This window comes from Strigops habroptila, chromosome 2 (assembly GCF_004027225.2).
Source record: "Strigops habroptila isolate Jane chromosome 2, bStrHab1.2.pri, whole genome shotgun sequence".
Taxonomy (NCBI): domain Eukaryota; kingdom Metazoa; phylum Chordata; class Aves; order Psittaciformes; family Psittacidae; genus Strigops; species Strigops habroptila.
The window spans coordinates 29,608,892-29,630,381 of record NC_044278.2 but is presented as its reverse complement, the minus strand read 5'-3'; the positions used below and the strand labels follow the sequence as shown (position 1 = coordinate 29,630,381).

The 21,490-nt window shown below is 44.8% G+C and overlaps 1 protein-coding gene across 1 annotated transcript in view; it reads left to right on the top strand.

The window, feature by feature from the left end:
• Positions 1-21,490, top strand: part of RUNX1 (RUNX family transcription factor 1) — a 172,376-nt gene that overhangs the window by 135,888 nt on the left and 14,998 nt on the right. The window contains exon 6 of the mRNA XM_030477907.1: positions 22-213. Coding sequence (XP_030333767.1) covers positions 22-213 — 192 coding nt within the window. The remainder of the gene's footprint in view (positions 1-21; positions 214-21,490) is intronic.

The window sequence follows — 21,490 nt, the reverse complement described above, 5'->3', positions numbered from 1 at the left end:
TTCCCCCCCCTCCCACAATAGGACATCGTCAGAAAATAGATGATCAGACAAAGCCCGGGAGCTTGTCCTTTTCAGAGCGCCTGAGTGAACTGGAGCAGTTGCGTCGTACGGCCATGAGGGTCAGCCCACACCACCCAGCCCCCACACCCAACCCACGAGCCTCCTTGAACCACACCACTGCTTTTAACCCTCAGCCTCAGAGTCAGATTCAGGGTAAGTACCTGAAATCCTCCCCCCGCTCGCCCATCTCCACCCCGCCAGCCTGCAGAGCATGGGGGCTCGCTGCCCCCCACCCCTCCATCTCTTCTAGGCTCCCCTTGGCCACCTTTAATGAGTGAAAGCCTTTAACAAGTGAAAGGAGTGGCTTCCTAACATATGTCTGTATTACTAAAGACTTGACAGATTTTAAGGGGTCCGTACTGTTGCATCTTCCTGGTGTCAGTACAGCTCATGGTGTTTGTTGCCCTCATCTGTGCTAGAACCCTATCTTGAAAGCTGTTGTTTTCTTGCAAAGATGCATTATGCCAGGCTTTTTTCTATGTGTAGGTGTATTTCCTGATGGATATTTATCAATTACATTGTGTGCTTGAATGAGAGAGAAATACTCTCAGCGCCTTGCTTTGACCTTTCTCAGGAACGCAGCAACAAAGAAAGCTTTGCAAAGTACTTTGTCCCCTGAAGATGACCTCTTAGTGCTAAGACTTTAATATGGGCAGGCTGGTTTGAGCATATTTCTGTAGCTGGTGGTTATTTCAATGATAATGTGCAAAACGGTGATTCAGGAGTCATTTCGTCTGAGGCTCAGGCTCGGATGATGCGAATGAAACCAAGTCATCTAGCTTGAAATCCTACCTGCCACCTCTAGATCTGAGTCTGTCCCTCCTAAAACCAGTTGTGTCCCTAAGATCAGCTGAAACTCAGTGAGCGGTGAAGTAGGTCACTAAATGATCAGCTGATCCGTGTTCTGCAAAACACGTATCAAAGTGCAGCTTCGTACTGAGTTGCAACTAAAGTGGGGATGTGGGACAGTATTAGTTCTAGTGAACGCTGTTCTTATTGGAGTTTTCTTCTATTCTTCCAGCTGGAATGAAATGGCCTTAGTTGAGGTTCTCTGCTGGGGTTTTAGGGACAAATAGTTACCGCAAATCGGAATAAGTTCTTTTTTCAGCATTTATTTTTAAAATCGGGGTACACCTTGTTGTATGCAGAAAAGGTTATCTGTTACTTAAGACAAACATTTGTTACATCCTTTTATTCCCAGGGCTAGGAAAGTCTTTGTCTTAGTGGAATCTGCTGCAAGTCTGCTGCTGACTTTGCTGTGAGCAGAAGGCGGCGTTTTTGAACAGCATGGGAAATAAATCAACACATTGTCATGTGCCGTACTGTATAAAGAGGTGGGCAAAAAGACAGTTGGAAGGACCACCCAGCTCCTTCTCCCTCCGCAGCCATGCCAGGTCAGGTCAGGTGAAGGATCCAGTCCCAGCCCCGGCAGTCCCCTCACTTAGTGCTCTGATTTGCAGAGCAAACCACGTTGGGTTTCCGCTGTGCACAGCTCTGCTCCTATAAAGGAAAACGCACATATTATTATGGCAGCTCAGCAGCCAGAGGCTACGTGGGTGGAAGTATCGGTCGCAGACGTGCATTCTTCAGCTTCTTGGGAACACTATATGCTTAGCAGGGTATCAGGTTTAACGTCGAATATCCCTCTTCCCTGGTTCCCTGTGAAAGTCCCTCGCTTGTACAACTTCAGAGCGATAGGCTTTTCACGCTCGGACGTGGATTCAGCTGCTCTCTCCAGAAATAGTTTTAGTACAGTGCTCGGCTGTGCTGTTTGCAAACCAGATTTTAATGTGTTTCACCTGTGCACATAGCTCAGAAAATGATAGCAATTGAACTGCTAACGTTTCCTCATTGATACCCTCCTCTTCAGCTATCAGGCTGCTTTCTCCTGGTTCCCCTTTCCCTCTGCCTCTGAAACGTACATGTTATCCACTAAGCAACTTGTTGAGGCTTGCAGTCGCTATCAGTAAAATAAGCCCCACACTGAAGCCTCCCTCACTTGGGACTGTCTCTGCTTCAGACGCCTTCTAATTTCTAGGGCTTGTCTTTTCAGGGTCACCCTATCACAGTGGTTAAAAGGGCTAGAGTGGGAAGGAGCATCATTTTTTCCTCAGTGTTTAAAGTATGATTGGTTTTCAGGCTGATCTCCTGTGTGAACTCTAGGGAGCTGGGATATTTCTTTTTTTTTTTCCTATTTTTAAGAAGCAGTGTTACATTTCAGAACACAGGCCTCCATAAACAAAACACTTCTGGCCTGCTCCGTAGTATTGCTATACCTATCCACACATCTTTACATCCTGAAATACTTGTGTTGAAACTCACTGAAGAGAGCGCAGAGTGCTTTTTATATAGGCGTAAAATGAGGCATCAAACCCCATGTGTTGCTAAGTTCCAAGTAGTAGCATTCAACTTTGCTTTAACTCACACCAGTATGAATCACAGGCTACTCCTCTATTCATCCAAGTCCAATTATCCTTTTATAAAAAGCAAAACTAACTCAAAATAGACATCTCAGACTAGTTCTTGGATTTAAAGGGGCAGGTTGCCATGCCACTAAACCACTGTTTATTTGTTGAGGTTTTCATCTATAAAAGAATTGAGGTTAATTTTAACTTCCTATTCTACCAAGTCTTGAATTTGAGCATAAAGCTGCTTGTGTCATGGATACAAGTCCAAGCAAGTTGAGAGACCATAAATTGCTATAATCGAGTTTTATGCTTCTTTCATATCACAAGGAGGGAGAAAGTACACCTGTTCATTTAAAAGATCTAACCATAACCAATTCACAGACCAAAGGGGAACAGAAGGGGAGAAAAAGCTTCTACCACATCACACATGGTTTAAGTTGAAATATTACTCTGTGCCAGTACCAAGCGTGTAATGTCAAAGGATTTGACCCACACGCACAGAGTGAGGGTATTCAGTTAAAGCTCCAAACCTGGCCAACGCTTCAACCTTAACTCACCCCTTCCTTTGTACAGAGGGGAAAAGAAAATAGAGATGTGAGCTGTGCTGAGGTGTTGTTTAGCAAAGTTTAGGTAAGACCCTTGATGATCGTTAAAGTTTATATAGAGAAGAGCTGTAAATCTATCTATCTATATATTATGGCTGAGTTTCTTCTAACACCAGCCTGAATCAGATACTAAAGACACAATTACTAATTCTACAGTGGTTAGTGTTAACCAGAGTAGGTAGATCTGTAATTCAAGAGTTTTACATAAATACGAATTTACAGGCTTCCTTTAGAGTATAATTTTTTTCAGGGCCAATAAAAGTATTTTAAACATGTAAGTCATGAGGCCAAGAAGGTGTTCTTTTGGAGGCATTAATATTGAGTTCATACATTGCATAAATAAACTTCTAACTAGTGGGTTTGGGAATATCATGCAAAAACGTGCAATTAAATAGCTTCATTTTTTTTCCCCCAAATTAGCCCAAACAATGTTTCCAACTGGTGACTTATTAATTACCCATAGGTTAAAAAAATAAATAAAATAAAGCTATTTCTCCTCTCTAGGGAGAACAAATAATCATTGTGATCACTTTATGCTACATGCTTCTGGTTCTTTTTATGCTTTTATAGCCTTAAAAATATCTGAGTTAGCTTGCTTGCTTTTTTCTTCTTCTTCTTCTTTAAATTTTGAAACCTTATAGGTTAAGTTTCAGCTGGGACCACACTTTTATGACCAAATCTAAAATCCCTGGAAACAAGAGTCTGTAATAAAATTGCTGACAGATCTTTAAGCGAAGCAGCAGAATTAGCACCGATTGCAAAGCAAGAGAGATCATTTAAAGATCAACTCTTTGAATTAGCATGAAACGTAACGACTGAGAGATTATTCTGTTACAAGCCAGCCTTTTGTCTTCCTCCAGGTGCAATACGCTTTGTTTAAGAGACATTTCAAGGTCCTTGCTATCGTAATCTTGTTCCACCAAAACCAGTCCAAGTTTATCGGGGTTCCCATGAGCAGGTGAAACACGGGAGTGGAGTCAAGGGCGGCGTTTAAGCCCGGGGAATTAAAATGGCTTGGTTCTGACTACAGAGGTATCCTGCCTCAATTTTTAATATTTCCACTTTTAAATCAGCTCAATAGGCCATAGGTTAATGGAGTTAGAAGTGTTCACAGGGCAGCGTTTCAGAGCAGGCTTCAACAGGGCTGTCATACTGCCTCCGTGTTTTGCTGCTGCAAAATACAGTTTTCAGGTGCTTTTGAGAATCCAAATTGATATGCCTGTAGCTCTGTGCAAAAAGGGCTTAACAGGCTCTGAAGATCAGGGACCCGCCAACTCTTTCTGTTGTGCAATACACTCAATGCCAATATTTTTATGTTCTCTTCGGACACGTCTGCATCTCCCCATCTTTCCTTAATCCGGCGTGCATGCAGAGCGAGTACATGGCGCTTTAACATCGTATCATCCCGTTTCCACTTGATTAACCACCTGACCTTTCCGTCCCAAAATACACTCCCTGGCATGTGGAGCAAGTGCTGTCTGAGCTTGGCACCCTTCCTATCGGCGCCGCTCCTGCCTCCCCCCGGCTGGCGGAGCAGCAGGGGGTGAGTCGCACCAGCGTGTCAGCGGGCAGCATGGGCAGTGCAGGCAGTGCGGGCAGTGCAGGCAGTGCGGGCAGCGCGGGCAGCACGGAAGCTGGCAGCGGGTACGTCATTTCCAATCAGCTCCACCGCAGCTGCCAAGCTCTGCCGCTTCTCCTGGATGTGCAGATCCCCCCTCCCCAGTCCTCAGTGCGTTTTCCCCACTATGAGACCGGTTGCATACGTTTTGCTAGGAGACAGGGGAGATCCCTTTTGATGGAGGTCCCCTCCATCACCCATCTCCTGGAGTGTGCAGCCAACATGGTGAATGCGTGCTGGGAGCCCACTCCAGGCGAGGGAGAGAGATGCTCTTTTTTCTTTCCCCTCTTTTCAATGTCAGTAGCCACCAAACAGCTCCTGCGTGGGGAAAAGGAAGGAGTTGAGGCCACCCCAGTGGTATGGACACAGAGCTCAAGTGCCACAGTCACTGGGAGGTCGCATGAAGTTTGTTGAAATAGTTATGTTTGCAAACCAAATCTGTTTAGCTGGAAGGGTTCCAACTGGCTCTAACAAAAAGGAAACTTATAGAGAGAAATATCTTTTTACTGAAAGTACAGTATGTTTCTTTGATTCATAGATAATACTTTTATATGATGCCATGAGTAACCTCCGCAGTTTTTCTTCTTAAGGGGTATGGTGTCATTAGCAGCAGACTCATCCTGCTGTCTATTTATCATGTCATAAACCAGCTTGCATCTGAAAAGGTAAGCACAAAAGCATGTGAACGAGATTAGAATATGAAAAATAATTCTTCTTTCATTCAGTCTAATAAAGTCCACTCTGGGTAAAAATCCCTCCCTTTTCACACCCCCTACTAACAAATTTATATAAACCTCCTATTTAAGGCTGTGTGAATCCATCCTGTAGCTCTGCAGGCACAGATGCTCCCATGTTTGTCCAGAGTTTCTCATATCGATCAAACTGGAGCATGTCTTAGGAAGTTTGCTCTAAAACATAAACGAAAAGGGAGCAGCAGAAATGTGACTCTTGCCAACTGCAGAAGCACAAAAGTGAGTTGTCTAGCATTTCTGGTCTAGTGAGTCTAGTGAGACTTCTTGTTTTGCTGTGAAACTAACACCCTCAATATTTGTGTCTTGGAGAATGTTTGTGAGGTTATAGTATATACAGAATATATTGTATAGACTGGAAAATACCAGTCTGGTAAAGATATACACAAGACGTGCATAATACAACTAAATAACCCGCAGCTTCATAGCATCCATTTTTTCTTGGCTCCAGCTCTCGACGTTGTTTTTTACACAATCATTTCGTCCCATGTGGAAATAGGCTCCTTATAGCAAGAGGCATGTCTTCCATTTGGTTTGTGAAGTTTGTAATGCCATTTGGGTCCTCTCCAAATAGTAATTTTGACAGGGCTACAAATCTGTTATGGTGACACGTTATCTCTGCCAAGTCTTCGCTTATCTGCAGGGCTGGTTATGCTGAGACACATGAGAGGGCTGGTGATACCCAGCAGCAACCCAGGAATGAGAGCAGTCCCAAGGAATTCCTTCTGTGTAGCCTTAGAAATCCTCCTCCCCTCCCAGAAATGGGCCACCAGTTTTGCCATTTTGGGATACTGTAGGTGGGATACTGTATTAATAGCAGTATAGAAAGTTTTAGAGAAATTTCATCTGAGGTCCAGATGAAGTGATGATCATCCAGTGTCCAAGAAAAATTTAACTGAAGTGACAGTGCGTGCAAAGGGGGCTGTTAGTATGACCAGAGGGATAAAGACCTTACTTTAAAGAAGAGCTTAGCAGAGCAGGGTTTTTTCAGTGTGCCAAAACAGAGGCTGAGAGGGAAGATAATTACAGTCAATAAACACAGCAGAGAGGTTCAAGATCAGGGAGGGAGGAGAACCATTTGTGCCAAAGGACAGTGTTGGCTCGAGGACAAGTGGTTGTTCTGTAAACTGACCGTCAGTGAATTTAGGCTGGAAATTGGAAGATGGTTCCCGGGTATCAGAGAACCCCTGGCAGCCTTCCAAGGGTGCTATCAGAGACAGAAAGATGCAATATAAGACAGATCTTACTATGTTATGCAAGTGCAGAACGCAAGATGTGGCTGGGCTGCAGGGCCCAGGAGATGCTCTCTGGACTCGTATTTTCTTCCAGTCAATCAATTCTCTGCACCTGTGGCTTTAGTGAGGCAAAATAAGAGGCACTTCATTCTCTGGGACAGGCAGGAGGATGCTCAGGGATCTTCTCAACTCTTTCCTCTGTTGGATCTCAGTGACAAGGTAAAACCTTTGCCTGCAAACCCCCAGTGCACTCCTTACTCGCACGTGGACCTCCAGGTCTTCAGCAGTTCTCTCTATAAATCCCACCTAGGATGCAGGCTCAGTCTTTCCAGCAGCAGCATCGAACACCTCATGCTTTGCCTGCTATAGGGAAGACTTCTCCCATCTGAGGGTGGCAGGAATTCATCCTGCTGCCCCCTCCATGCATCTCGAGGATTCATGCCCTTCAGCCATAGATTTGTGCCTCCTCTGTCTGTTCCCACTCGAGGCAGAGCGAGGTGAGGAAGCCAGTTCCTCCACACCTGTCCGACTGCAGGCAGCACGCCCAGCTCCGGGGCATAAGCCTTGCTCAAGAGCCTCCCCTGCCTCCTCACATTCAGCTCTAGAAAAAACAGAAAAGGCTTGAAATTGTTCAGCTTTTTCATTAACTGAAGGCGCTAATGGAAAGAGTTATGTAATGGTGTTTAATCCAGAAGATTTCCAAGTGTCGATATATTTAAGATACCAATCTTCATATTCCAATTGCCTGGCACTTCCTGAGGTTAAAAAAGCAGTAGATAAGGCAACAAATATGTTTTTAGTCCCCAAGAAACATCTCTACTTACACGAACTTTTCTTCTGCTTTTTTTCCCTGTTTGTCCTCCCCACAGAGCATCCTAAAGGATGACTTTAACTAAAGAAAAGGAAATCTTGGTTTTAAAGCAGAAATTGAGAAGTTTAGAGATCTCTATTTTGTCCTAAGTTTTGTCAAAGTAATTCTGCATAACTTTTGGCAAGCTGTTTAGATTTTGATTTTTTATAGAGTAGTTAGGAAAACTTAGCACACCAGAAAGGTGTTTTAGCAAGATTTGTGATAGTGCCCAACCACCTAAGCCACAAAGAAATTGGTGACAGCTATGTAGATGCCCTTGGAAATCCCTCTAGCTGTCTAGCTGAAACTTTCGGCAGCTATAAAATTTGGCAGCTCGTGCCCAGACACAGTTTTATTTTTCATTAATCAATCCATGTCTTTTACCACATGAGAACAACACTGAGGTGATGGATACTGCTAAGAGAAGCAGAGCTTGCAGGCAGGGACAAGTATCCCTGGTTCAGTTTTTGACTTGCACAGCGATGCTTTCTGTTTTGTTTTGTTTTGTTATCTTCCACTCAGTATGCCAAAGTCCCTTCTCCGTTATGTCATTGCAAAAGTGGAGCTGCTCTCTGGCCCAGTGCAGGAATCCTGTGCCTGCGTTGACGCTACCAGCCTAGTGTTAGTGCTCTTGGTGACCCCTGTGATTGCTGGAGAAGAGAATGATTTACTTGGCCTCACTTCTTGTTCCTTTAGCTCTCCTGTGGTAAGCAGCGCTGGAGTCACCCCTCCAAGGTGGACCATCTGCCTGCTCCTCTCTCCTCCTCATTTCTGGGGCAACTGAGAAAGCTCAGCATCTTTCAGGATGGCAGCTTAAATGCTTTCTACCTCAAGGGACATTTCTATCTGCTATTGAGATTAGCTGTGTCACTGGGCTTTCTTTCTTTTCCATGGGAACACCCTATTCTGGCTTACCACTTATCTTGCCTGGTGCTGAATCTCATGTATGGCATGTATGCTGGAGATGTCTAAAGCAAATATCCCTGCCTGCCCCAGAGGCAGGTGCTTCCACTGTCCTGAACTTTGGATGGCAATGCGTGGTCATGTGTTTGATTGCATTTCAGCATTTGAGGCAGCTACTCCTTGGTTTTGGGGTTATTCCTCACTGGCCGTTGAACAATTCTCTCAGCCTTTGAATGGCCCAATTGTGAGGAAGATTAAAAGTGCTGATTGCAAAACTCTAGTAAGTAAAATCTCTCTCAGTTCTTTACTGACAAACCCAGTTTCTTTCCATAGCATTCTCCTCTTTAATCCCCTCTTGGCAGAACATGACATGTTCTGATACCAGATCTCAAATTACCTTCCATGGTAAATAAAACAAACAAAAAATAAATAAGAGCTCCTTACCCTAAAAACAAACACCCACTGAAACCAGCTTATTATTCAGCAGATGCTGCTCACATGCCAGAAGATACCACTTTGATTTTGTAATTGAATGTATTCTTTTCCCTTAAATACTGAACTGAGCGTCTCCAAACTGGAAATGCTGAGCGGTTAGAGCAGAGTGACCATAGACACCCGTACTATTTGCCATCTAGAAAACAAAGAAGGAGGAAACGAGAAGACTAGCACACAAGCTAGTATTCAAATGCTTGTTGCTGAGGTGAAAACCCCACCTCAGTATACAGAGCCCACATGGTCTGAGTTGGTGCAGACAGCTGGATTTGGATGGAGTGAAATCAACCCCTCTAGCTCTGCAGGAGGCTCAGCAGCTACCCATGCTCATAGCAGCCAAGAGGCTTTGCAATCAGGAGGATCGGCACATGGATAAATCCTGCTTTCTTCACCAGCCCAATGTATCCATGGGGCAGGGGGCTCCTTTCGAAGCATCAAGTGCGGGCATGCCCTCGTCTTTTCCTCTGCCATGCCTTTAACAAGATGTTGCGTCAATCAGATCTTCTCTAACGATCCCACGTGGTTAGAGGGTTCACAGGGCTCCTTTTACATAACTGAGTACACAGTACACCCTTAGCAAACTTATAAATAAGTTTTCCCTGTGTATTCAGTATATGATGACCCCAGCAAATGGAGGTTGTTCACATGGAAAGAACAATGGGCTTGGATGTGCTGGGTAACACAATCAATTATGTGGAGAAGCACACATTATATAGTCAAATAGACGATCATCTCCATCTGACCATTTTTGTTCTATTTATACAACTCTTAAAAGCATTGAGAAACAAAGGCATATGAAATAGATCTATTACAAATTTGTGGATTTGCTGTCAGGGTCGGCTTCATCTTCAACAAAAAATACCCAGGTCTGTTTCAGAGTTTCACGTTTATTTGCATTGGGCGAGATACTCAGTTCAAGATCAGTGAATCTGAGAGCTTCCATGATTTGATGCTCAACTCCAGGCTCTTTCAGGGAACCTGGATATCTGCAAAGGAGATGTTTTGAATTCCTTGCATTAGGTACCCAAAAATAGAACAGGATCACTGTGCATGCTTTAGAATATAAACCATTGTAATTTGCGTCTTTTGCATTTTTAAATTGTTACAATTATCAGAGCTTTTAGGTATGACTTGGCCAGTTCAGGTTCCCTCAGCTTCTGGCAGATCAAATTCAGGTGATTGTTAACAATAAAAACCAATGAAACCAAAAATCATTTGCATAGGTAAAAGCTATATATTCACTGCTTTATTCATTGATAAGTTTTCAAGTATCCAGAGAAGTTTTTTTAAACTGCTATATCCTTTGGCCTGTGGGAAAGACCACATTTTGTCGGAAGCTGTTCTTTGTTTTATTAGTGTAGAGGTGATTTACAGCTAGCTAAGCAAGTGTGGCATTTATGACTATTTCAGCTTTCATTGCATAAGATTACTGAAGTATATTTAATTTTAAAAATTCCAAGTCCAAACGATGATCCTCATTCTGCAGTAAAGTATATGAATAACTGCTCAAAAGAATAGTCTCTTTGATATCCTTGAGACCTATATATACATAAGCAATTTTACATGCAAAATCAGTTGCAAATTTGAACTCGGTATTAATTAGTTCATGGGGGAAGGTATCCACCCGAAAACAGTGCTGCTCCGACATACATTATAAAATGAACACTTGTGTTAACTTGAAAAGGAACCACACAAAAGGGAGGGAGATACTTCAAGTGAGTGTAAACCGAGATTTGCCAACTAACACTCACCTAGATACAAATGGATCGCTAGTGTATTGTCATTTTTACCCCTCCTCTGGAAATACCTTTTTGTAAATCTCTCTTTCAGCTTCCTTCAGCTTTTAAGCACATACCTGGGTGTTTGTACCAGGCGCTTGTGCTGATGGCACTCCCCAGTCTCCACCCTAGTGAGCCCTCTCCCATTGCCCCACAGGTGGATGTGGCAGGGGACAAACTGCCTGGGACCCACAGGAGTCAGCCCTGTCCCAGGGAAACCTCCTGTGGGTCCCCCTCTTGCTCGGCCAGCGGCTGCGAGCGCTGCCCATCCGTGTTATGAACTGCAAGAGCCCCATGTGCCCCCTGAGGACTGAGGAGCTGGAGAAGGGCTTTCAGCTGGGATCAAGGGCAGCTAAAACTAAGACATTGGAGCACACGGAGAAACAAGAAGGAGTGGGGTTTGCCAGATGCCTCAGGCGCAGCAGGGGGCCTGGCCATCACCAGCACAGTGTGGGTCACCCCTGGTGACCAAGCCTGAGGTGGCAGGATGCCACATGGGATCTCTCCATACACGTGCCGGAGCCTAGGGGAGGAGCAGGAGGCCACCAGCACTGCCCTCTCCTGCCCTCACCAGGGTGACTAACACGGCCAGACGTAGAGCAGGGACTAGGTTGAAGCAGGTGAGAGAAGTAAAGGCAGAGAGGAGAGAGTGTGAAAACAGGTTTTCCTGGAAAAGTGAAGGAAATGTATCCATGGATTAAAAAAAAAAAAAAAAACTAAAGAAAGAAAGAAAAACAGCTGTGCTAATTCTTGTGCTTGTTCAATCATGTTCAGAGCCTCCTAAACTCCCATGGAAGAGAACAGTTTTGTTTCATGAGGGTGGTGCATATTGAGTGCGTGTCCATGTGATTTTTGTATTTGTACATTAAACATTTCCCCAAGATGTAATTCCTTCCCTCCTGCACTTGGAATAAAGTGACTTTACAAGAAGGACTGCCTCCAAACAGCAAGCAAAGGAGGGCTGTTGGGGCAAGATAGGGCAAATGTAAATGTGTCTGAGCCAGCTGCTCCACCCAGCCTCTCATCTTTATATGAAAAAGAAAAAAAAGTGTTTCCAATAACCGAAACAGGCAAGGTCTGATCTGCACAGACGGTCTGCAGGCATCTGCCCAAGAAGCTGACGGTTGGCTGGTACATCCTCATCTGATTTATGTTGTGTGTGTGTTAAGCCTTAAATTGTTGAGTCTCTGGCTGGCTGCAGTGGTATTACTGGATGGTTGGTGTATGTTTTCAGCTCACAGAGCTGGCTCTGATACTGGGGTTGTTGGCGCTGAATCAATTCCAATCTCACACCTGTCTGAGACAATGAAGGCCTTGTTGCACACATCTCCACCAAGGGCAGTCATACAACTTATTTTTCACATTTGAAGAAGAAGGAAAAAAAAAAGGAGGACTGAGGAAATGCTGTCTCCTCACAAGACACGTTCCCCATGCTTCGGTACGGCATGCCCCTCTGTTCTTTATGGGGAAATGAATTTATAAAACAAAGCCAGTGGAGAGCTTATGGAAAGTATAGCTTAATCCCAGCAGTTAAATGTGACTAAGGCTTGGTCTCTAGGGTCTTATTTGTAGGACCATGCCTGGTAGATTAAGCATGGGAGATGCTTAATCTCCCTAGTTTGTCACCCAGTTTGTCACATTCTTACTGGAAATTTAAAAGCACTATTAATACCTTCTTATCAGTATGCCTAGCACCTGTGCCATTAACACAGCATTTTAGGGCCATTTCTTCAGATCTCAGAGGTTGTGAAAGGTGCTGGGCTCAGATGCCATCGTGGCTGAGATCCTCTGCTTCCTGGCACTGAAGTAGCCTAGCCTGAGTGGAGGATTAGCCTACCTCTGGACACCATTCACTCCCAAGTTGAAGGCAGAAGTCTGATCTTTGTCTTGGTCATCCATCTTTGCTGTTGTAGTCTCTCTTCATCCACTCTTCCTCCTACAGTTCTGCTGCGCAGATGTTTAAATATGCATCTGTGTGGAAACCATAATGTTTTAGAACCTTTTCCTGCCCCTTCTGCTGTGCCCTGCTTCCTGCTGAGAGTGTGTAGCAGAGGGAAGCAGGGGCTGCAGGCCTGTCCCATGCAGATTTTCCTTCCATTTGTTGTGTTAATGGCAGTTTTTCACCACCTCAGTCAGGAGGCATATGGCTGAGCATTGCTGCGGTGCCGGAGTTCGTTCCCTGCTGCTGAAACAGCCTGGAAATGCAGAGTGGCCTTCCAGACTCTCCCCTCATGCCTGTTTGCTGTCCATCAGCCAAGGCTCATGGAGCCTCCTGAGCAGCAGAACTGCTGCCGTGCTGTTTGTGACTGGGTCCATGGGTCCAAGTGAAAGGCTGGTTGTGCAGTTCAGCAGCTTTCCCATGTCCTTTCTCTATGCTTTTTAGTGCGGTCTCCTCCATTTTTGCTAGCACCATCACTGGTTGGATCACCGGGGCTATGCAGATGGGAGTGGGTAGATGGAGGGCTGGATTGTGTTCTCGTTCCTCCTCATCTTGACTCTTACTACAGGCTCCATTCTTTGCCCCAAAACATCTTTCGAGGAGGAAAGTAGGAAGGAAAACAGGAGAGTGTGTGGCACTGCAACCCTGCTCGTATGCAGTGAGTTTTGAAAGGTGCAGAATTAGATCAAAAGACAGCTCTTCAGCCAATGTAAGTTGGCCTTGCTCTACCAACTAGGCCAGCTGAGGATCTGCCCTTGCACCTTGTCGGGGTGGTCTTCAGCATAAAAATAAATGATTAACTATGTAATGAGTGAATATAAAGACAGATGGTAAAGTATACTTCTGTTGGTACTTGCATGCCTTTGTTTAAGAATACAGAAAAAGGCCCTCCGGTGATGAAATGCAGACGGGAGCGTGATGTTATCTTGCACCTATAAACCTTGCTCTGAGTCCACTGGTGGCCACTATCCAGAACTGCTGAGTTCAGACACACTGGCTTGTACTAAGTAGAAATGGCGCTTTCAGTCTTCAGTAAACAGCATTTTTGCCGCAGGGCCCAAATCCTTCAAACATTTGCCTAGGTAATTGTCTGTTTTTGCCTTCTAGTGTCTCATCATCAGCTTATCTTTAAATTCAGACTATCTAAATGAGCATGTGAGGATGGGGGAAGAGCTGCTGGAGGACGGGGGAATAAACCATTTCATATTTAATTCACTGGCAGGAGAGACTAATGTGAGTGAAGCTAAGTGATCATTTTAGGATCACGGTGGGGAAAAAATGAGTAATACAGCATATTAATTTAAACAGATTAAAGAGCAGAACAAATAAATGAAGGGGTTTTTTGTTTTGCTTCTCTGGCAGGCCCCGAATATCCACAACTGCAAAACAACAACAGCAAATATATGTATCTCTGGTTGAATTTAAATGAATTGTCTCAATATGTTGCCAATTTTTGAAACTTTGAAAATGTAGACATAAAAAATACTTCAATTAGGGCAATTTCTGAAGGGTTTTTTCCCTGATCAAGCCAACAGTCTATAACCTGCAAGTACCTCGTTTCTTACCATCACATTGGATTTCTATGTAAATGCCTCGTTTGGTCTTACTGAAATAATTATTCAGTATTTGCTTACGCATCACAATTATGTTTAGCCTTGAGATAGATAGTTTCTTACATGGGAAAAAGTTCCTTTTGCTCATGATGATGACTTGTGATCTTACTCTCCGTGCCACAGTTGTCTAAAACTGCTCAGTTCAGCACATTCACGGGAGTTTAGCTGTGTTTAGCTAAGTTTCTAAAAAGTTTTTGATGTGTCAGTGTTTCATAGGTTCGGAACTGCTAACAGGGAACAATAATTTTACATGATGATACTTCTGAGCAGGCAGGCTAGTCACAGGGAGTAATTTGAGAAGAGGTTACAGCAAGTTAAACTTTTCAAGCCATTCAGAAGTGTTTAATGCATTAAAGGTTAATTTTTAAGATGTTTAACACAGAAAGTGAAACAAAACTGTTTTTTTTATAAAACATCACACATTTCCTATTCCAAAAAGAAATCTTCCTCAGCCTGGCAGCACAACAGCTGTTTGTTGGTTAATACTGGGAATTACTTTATTTCTTCCACAACGGGACATTTTGCAACATTTGACATGTGTTGACACTTCTTTTCTATACTGGATTACAACTTTCCTTCAACACTGTTATTCCTCACTCCACCCATTCTGGTAACACCTGCCTGCACACAAACCAGAAATCATGATCGGGACGTAGGTTCACAAAATCAGGGGCCGCAGTACACAGCTTCCAAGCAGCCTGGTTGTACCAGGAAGTGACTAGGAGAAGGGGCAGGGAGGTGTGCAGGAGTTGGGGCATCAGCAGGAGTCCTCCAGGCGTCACTGCCCTAATGGGCAGCACAGGCGTATCCTCCTTGTTTGGGACAGATCCCTCCCTGACCACGCTGATGGAGAACATGTGTCCAGGGCATTGCTGGCTGAGTCCTGCATGCTTAAAGCCCTGTGCCTGCTTATTCAGGGTCTCATTTTTGGCACCTTGCTTTGGAAGGACTACACATCTGTGTGTTGATTTGCTAAGCTTCTGCTTGGTTTCTTCAGTAGCCCTAAAGAGAGAAGCACTTTCAACTTCAAAGCTTGTGCTGCCTGTATCTTTTGCACTTCATATTTCAAACTAGCTTGCTCTGAAATCAATCAGTATAACATTTAAATGTGGCCGGCAGAGTGAACACACAAGCTTAGCCGGACGTAGTGCATGTCTTGAGCATTCCTGCTCCTGCAACTGTGGCAAAGGGTTGAACAAGGAGATCAGTCTCTATCTTCCTTTTAACCCTTCTTCCTCTGGCTGTACTCCTCCAGCCTCTCTGGTTTGGGGGGAGCCAGGGGAGACATCCTGCTGCCACCCACCAGGGCCATAGGTTGGGTGGAATCGGTGATGGCCGCAGCACGGCAGGATGCTGCATTCCTCAGCTACGCAGCAAGTGCCAAGGGATTTCGTAAAGGAAGCAAAGCATTTCTTAAACGGTATTTTAAATGTATTTCTGGACTGAATGCTCCTGACAACCCAGTGAGTTGGGGCTTTCAGCACATACTTCTGGGCTTGACTCATTTTCCATTTCGGTTTTGCAAATCTCCTCAAAACCAGCTTGACAGTTTAGAGGAGCAGATCATTTAATAGAGTTTTCAACAAGTCTGTTTTAGTTCAGTACTATAATGAGCAACAGTTTCTTAGTTACCTCCTTTTTAAAAATACCCGTGCATCATTCTAAGTCAAACTGACTTTACAAATATATGTTCACATGAGGAAGACCGAAGACCTTACTTCACCTTGTAAATCAAAGCTGCACTCTGGAGGGAGGTTTCATACCAGTGGGCTCAGTATCATTTTTCTCAAGGTGACCTCAGTTGTTAAAGTATGAAGGTTGCATTTGATATGTCACTTACTTTCTGTAAGTCAATAAAATGAACCAGTGTGTCTTTAGATCATCAGAGATCTGCTTATTACTAAAAGGCATTTTAATCCTGATTTGTGTTGGAATTTAAAAGAATCCAAGCAGATTTCATTTGCCATCCTGAATAAGGGTTTGTAGGGTGATACTCTGCTGTGTGTGCAGAGTGCCCCTGGATGAATTCTACTTTATTAGTTTATAGGCTTTTTTCTGAGCACTTGGGATGAGATCATGAAAGTGTAAATGGCTGTTATCTTCAAAGGCCTCTTTTATACTGACAAAACTCCACCTTACCGACTCGTATTAATAATCTATTGCAAACCTAATTAGTTCACATCAAGGTCAGTGTTTTGTGGTGGATAAAATGACTGTAAGCTCCAGAGAGTAAGTTTTTTCTTCCACTACTTTTGAGTTGAAAAAAAGGAGGGAGCACTGAAAGTGTAAAAGAAGAGATTGATGAGGACTTTTTGTTTATCCGTAGGCTAAAGAACTTTAATATGGAGTAATTAGTTCACATTGTAATGAGCAACCCGCAAGATACCTGAGGCCACACTGCAGTCATCCCTTATCACTGTGTCTAGCAGTGGACTGCAGAGACTTCCTCATTCAACTCAGCTCTTTTTTTGGTTTTCCAGTGGGAATAATCCATCCAAGGAACTTTTGGCCTCATGTGTAATTATCCTGAAACATAGACACGAAGCTAGGAAATGTTTCACTGTGACATAAATTCATGACTGCATTCTTGAATGTCCTAAGGCAAAGTCCTGCTCAGGCAATGGCTCTGGGGCTGAGCCCCAGGGTATCAGCAATGCCCTCCCAGGACCAGCAGCGTCAGGTACAGAGACATGGAGGGTACTGCCCTGGAGACAAAGGTGCAGCTAATCCTGTGGCTGCAAATAGTGACTCAATGTGACTTCCAGGTCCTGGCCCAGGAGATATCTCTCCACTTCCTTTGGTCTTGCTCCACCCCTTGAAAGAGAAACTTTGGAGGTGGAACCAGCCTGTGATTCATTTCACCTAACTTTAGACATCCATGTTTTGTGTGTCTCTGTCTGACATAGTCATCTGGTATCTTTGCAATCGGGGAGAGAAACAGCTGTTCATCGGGTGTGATTCACCCTCCTGGCTTGGCTTAGATGTCTCCCTTAGGATGAAATGACTTGCACCTCACAAGTGTCTGTTTTACCCTGCTGGCAATAAAGTCTAGAGTCTAGACAAGTAGCTCAGAGGTAGACACCTACATTGTAGATCTCTCAGGCAGAATGAATCCTTCTCCAAGAGCCAGGCCACCAGGAGTCAGCATTATACTTTTTATACAATTAACATTTCTGTGTCTTTGTTTCCAGGGCATGATATACCTGCCCAAGGCAGGCTGAAAGCAGCCACTCTGACCAGCAGCACTGCAGTGAGATGGGCTAATTGACCTGCTTCTCAGTGAGCATTGTACCCCACCTGAGCCCGACACTGCAGGTAGACTGCTTTCAGGATGTGAGCTAGCTAGCACCAAGTAGGTGTCTCTCCCCCAAGCTGTTTTTACAGGTGAACTTTCCCTGCCGGGGTGACATCAGGTAATTCGCATGTGCTCTGACTCAGCCAGGCGCTGAGCTGTGCCCCGAGTGCTCTGCTGAACTGAAGCCTTGCTTTCTGCATCAGTTCTCCGCCTGCTAAAACGAGGATTGCAATCATACCCTTCCGCAGGGGGCAGCGTGAGGATCAAGGAATGAATTTTAGCTGGGAGGCATTCGCCTACCTACAGTGGTTCAGGGAAAGGTAAAGAGGGGAGTAGTAGCTGGGCCTAGAGCAGCAAAAGGGAGAAGCCGAGGAAGGGACAAGTGGGACAGAAATGGAGGTGCTCCACTGTCCTGCAGGGTTTGTCATACGGACTGTGGCAGCAGGTCAGGGGAAGCTGCCACAGTCCCCATGTGATTCTCCTCCAGCCTCGGGGAGATGTTATTTCTAGGTGTGGATTTACTGAGAAGGAGAAGGGAGCAGTAACTCTCCCAACAGGTCCCACCCTCTAGTTCCTGTGCAGGTCACCACAGATCAATACACTCTCCCAGCAGCAGCACGCAACCTACGGTCTCCCTAGCGCCACTGGAGCTAGGGGAAACTGCAGAGCCATGCAGCAAGCTGACAAGTGTGTGTGCATGCACATGTGTGTATGTGCATGTACACACATGTATGTGCTTGTACTGGCATCCTTCCACCCAAGCAACAGGGCTTTCTGCACTGTGCCACCTCCCAGGCTGGGCACAACGGGACAAAGAGTGAAATCTGCTCGCTGCCGACATTTGTGTGATATCTGTTCCTGATTTCCTCACTGTTTCAGTTTGTGCTTTAGCAGTACATTTAGAGATAGGAGAGAACACCACAGCGGCATCGAGTCTGGTGGCATGTCTCCTCTGAGGGAGCCAGAAGAGTGGAAAGTCAAGGTTGAATTCTTTTACTTCATTCCTTGTTGATGCAGAGAGGGAGGGAAGAGGAGGACGGGTGGTGGAATGGAGTCTCCCTCTTGAACAAATAACTGCAGCTCTCCGGGGTGACTCATATTGCCGAAGACAAAGAACAATGCATCCTAATTTGCAAAACTCAGCTTTCCATTTTCTGCATGTCACTGGCACCCAGAGACTTTGCAGTTTGCCCATAATGCCATCATGTTCTTCAAAGCGGCAGTGACGCCAGCCCAGAAGGAGTGTGCTTACTCAGAAGGAGAAATGGTTTATATTTCATTTGAGCAGCTTATGTACTAACCTGCTAGGGCAGCACATACGTTGATTGTGCAATCAGAGTTTTCACAGTTCAGTATTTGGAGTTGTCTGCACTTCCTGATTCTGGCACCAAGTTAGCAATGAGACCTGAGAGGTTTTTTTAGGGGACCCCCATCCCACAGCCAGTTGCCATTACTAAAACACTACTTGTTTCTTTATGGCGCATTGTGCATATACGTTTGTGCTAGTCTAGGTAGCTCATTCAGACAGCTTTAAACGTGAAGGAATACACACTTCTCCTTCTAGCCCCAAAATACACACAGCTTCAACAGGTGCTTTCTCCTGTTGCCTTTGGTATCATCTCCAGGTATCTTACTATCATTCTGAGCAACCTGATATAGTTGAAGATACCTATGCTCATTTCTAAGTCCCTTCGAACCCAAACTATTGTAAGATTCTATGACTGGAGCACTGATTTTCTTGTCACCAACATGAAGAGAGTGAAGAAAATTCAGAGAAACCATTAGGATGCACTAATTTGGTTTTCTTTCTTCTCTGTCATCTATTTCTAAAGAAAAGCTATAAAAGAAATCTTCATACAAAACTTCAGTCTTTCACTGCATTCAGCATTAGAAGACTGATATCCTCAAAGGCACTATCAGATTTGCATAATTTTTGTCCTCAAGACCCTTTCTAGTGTAGCACTGAAAAGAAGGGAGCTAGCATGGAAGATGATGATGAGATGGTCCAAGGCCAGGTTGGATGGAGTCTTGGGTGACATGGTCTAGCATGAGGTGTCCCTGCCCATGGCAGGGGGGTTGGAACTAGATGATCTTAAGGTCCTTTCCAACCCTAACTATTCTATGATTCTATGATTCTGTGAGTCGGGCATAAATGATGCACAGAAACTGAATGCAAAGTACCGAATGAACAGTAGAACTGGTGCTCTGCACACCAGCACCTAATAACACCACTCCTTGTCTCTGTTTTCCCATGGTCATCTTTACCTTACACTCAATCCTTCTCAGGGGCTGGCACCCACTTGCATGTCCATGCAGCGCCTCGCATGCTTTGGGAAGTTCTGCATCAACTCTAAGCACCGCAGTAGAACAAACAGCCTCAGCAACTGGTTTTTGAAAGGTTTTTGCTTGAGGCTGGTGTTTTTCTTCTTTATTCTCAAGAGTGTGGTGCCTCAGTGTGGAGAAACTCCCTCATTCTCCTGTCCTACAGGAGGTTTTTTAGAGGCTCAAATGCCTCTAGAACTTCTCTAGCCTTTGCAATACTCCCCAAAACCACAGTAATATTGACATAAAATGAATGAAACGCTGAGAAAGGAGGTTGCTGCCAAGAGATCTCTTTTCCAGAGAATAGCTGTGGATTTGGGTGGTTCTTCCACCCCCCACCTTGAAAAGTTCCAGACACTCAACATGTCTGTCACTGTTGTTCTCAATCAGAGTAAGTCCTGTCACCTGTTAGCAATCTAAGAGGGGCTTTGCAAGGCCACAGAGAAGAGCGAATGCTCATCTCCTATAAATTTCCAGTGGGAATTAGAAAGCTTTAAAGAACTTCCCTGAGGGGCAAATCAGAGCTCTTACCCACTTCTCTGAAACCTGCCGCTCTCCCAGCTGTTGTGCTGGGAGGTGGCTCAGTGGTGTGACAGTGGCTTCCACAGCCTGGCACACGGAGGGAAACCACCCTGCAGGGTGAAGAGGCTGCTGGTGGAATTTTACAGTTTGTTCTGTAATTTTCCAGCTCCTCATGCTCCAGCGCTGAGAGGTATGAGAATACCAGCCTTGTGTGGCTGCTGCCACTGCCAGTGATGAACTTGTCCTTTGGAAAGTCCCCCTTATTTAAGCTACTGACTAATTCTTTCAGCTGCTGGGAGATGACACACCTTTTCACAGTGCTGCATGAGGCTGAGGATTTGCTGGGTCCCGAGTGAGGGAGGGAGATTGAGTCATTTCGGATGCCTTGCTGCAGAGAGGGACTAGGTCAGATTCATGCAGGACCATGGTCCCTTGTGCTTCTCACACCTTCACCTGAAGCCTGTGGAGCTAGGAGGTAATGTGAGACAGCAAGTGGGACGAAGAGGCAGAGACAGGCATGTAAGAAATGTTGGCCAAGAGGGGAAGGAGGAAAGACTGAATTGAAGTTTTTAGGCAGGCGGCATCTTTCTCCTGAGCACAAAACTTCACGGAGTATTTCTGTGCTCATAGTCCATTTCCTCTATTAAGCAAGACACCTCTCTGAATGAACAAGTCTAATCAAGACCATTCCTGCCTTACACTCAAAGGAAGGGAAAGTCACACCATAAAAACTGTTTCCCTTTGGAAAGATTAGCAAATCAGGCCAGGGAGGGGGGGAGATGGACAAATCCCAGACTCAGAAAAGCCTTTCAAAGCAGTTAAGGATCCGACTCTCTCCTTGTCTGCCTCCGAGTTTGACACCAGTAAATAATCCCAGCTTTCATTCACCCCACGTCTTCTGCCAGTTGCTGCCTTTAAAGTGCTTGCCAGGCTGGTGGAGGAATTGCAAAGCTCGATGCTATGCGACTTTCGGGGTTTGACTGACAGAAATTTTTGCAACTTGAGAAAAAAAGTCTGGCAGCAACAGCGGCTATTTCGCAATTCATCTCGCTATGCCGAGGATGGGGGGATTTTCACTGACATAGATAGTGGTTAATTAGC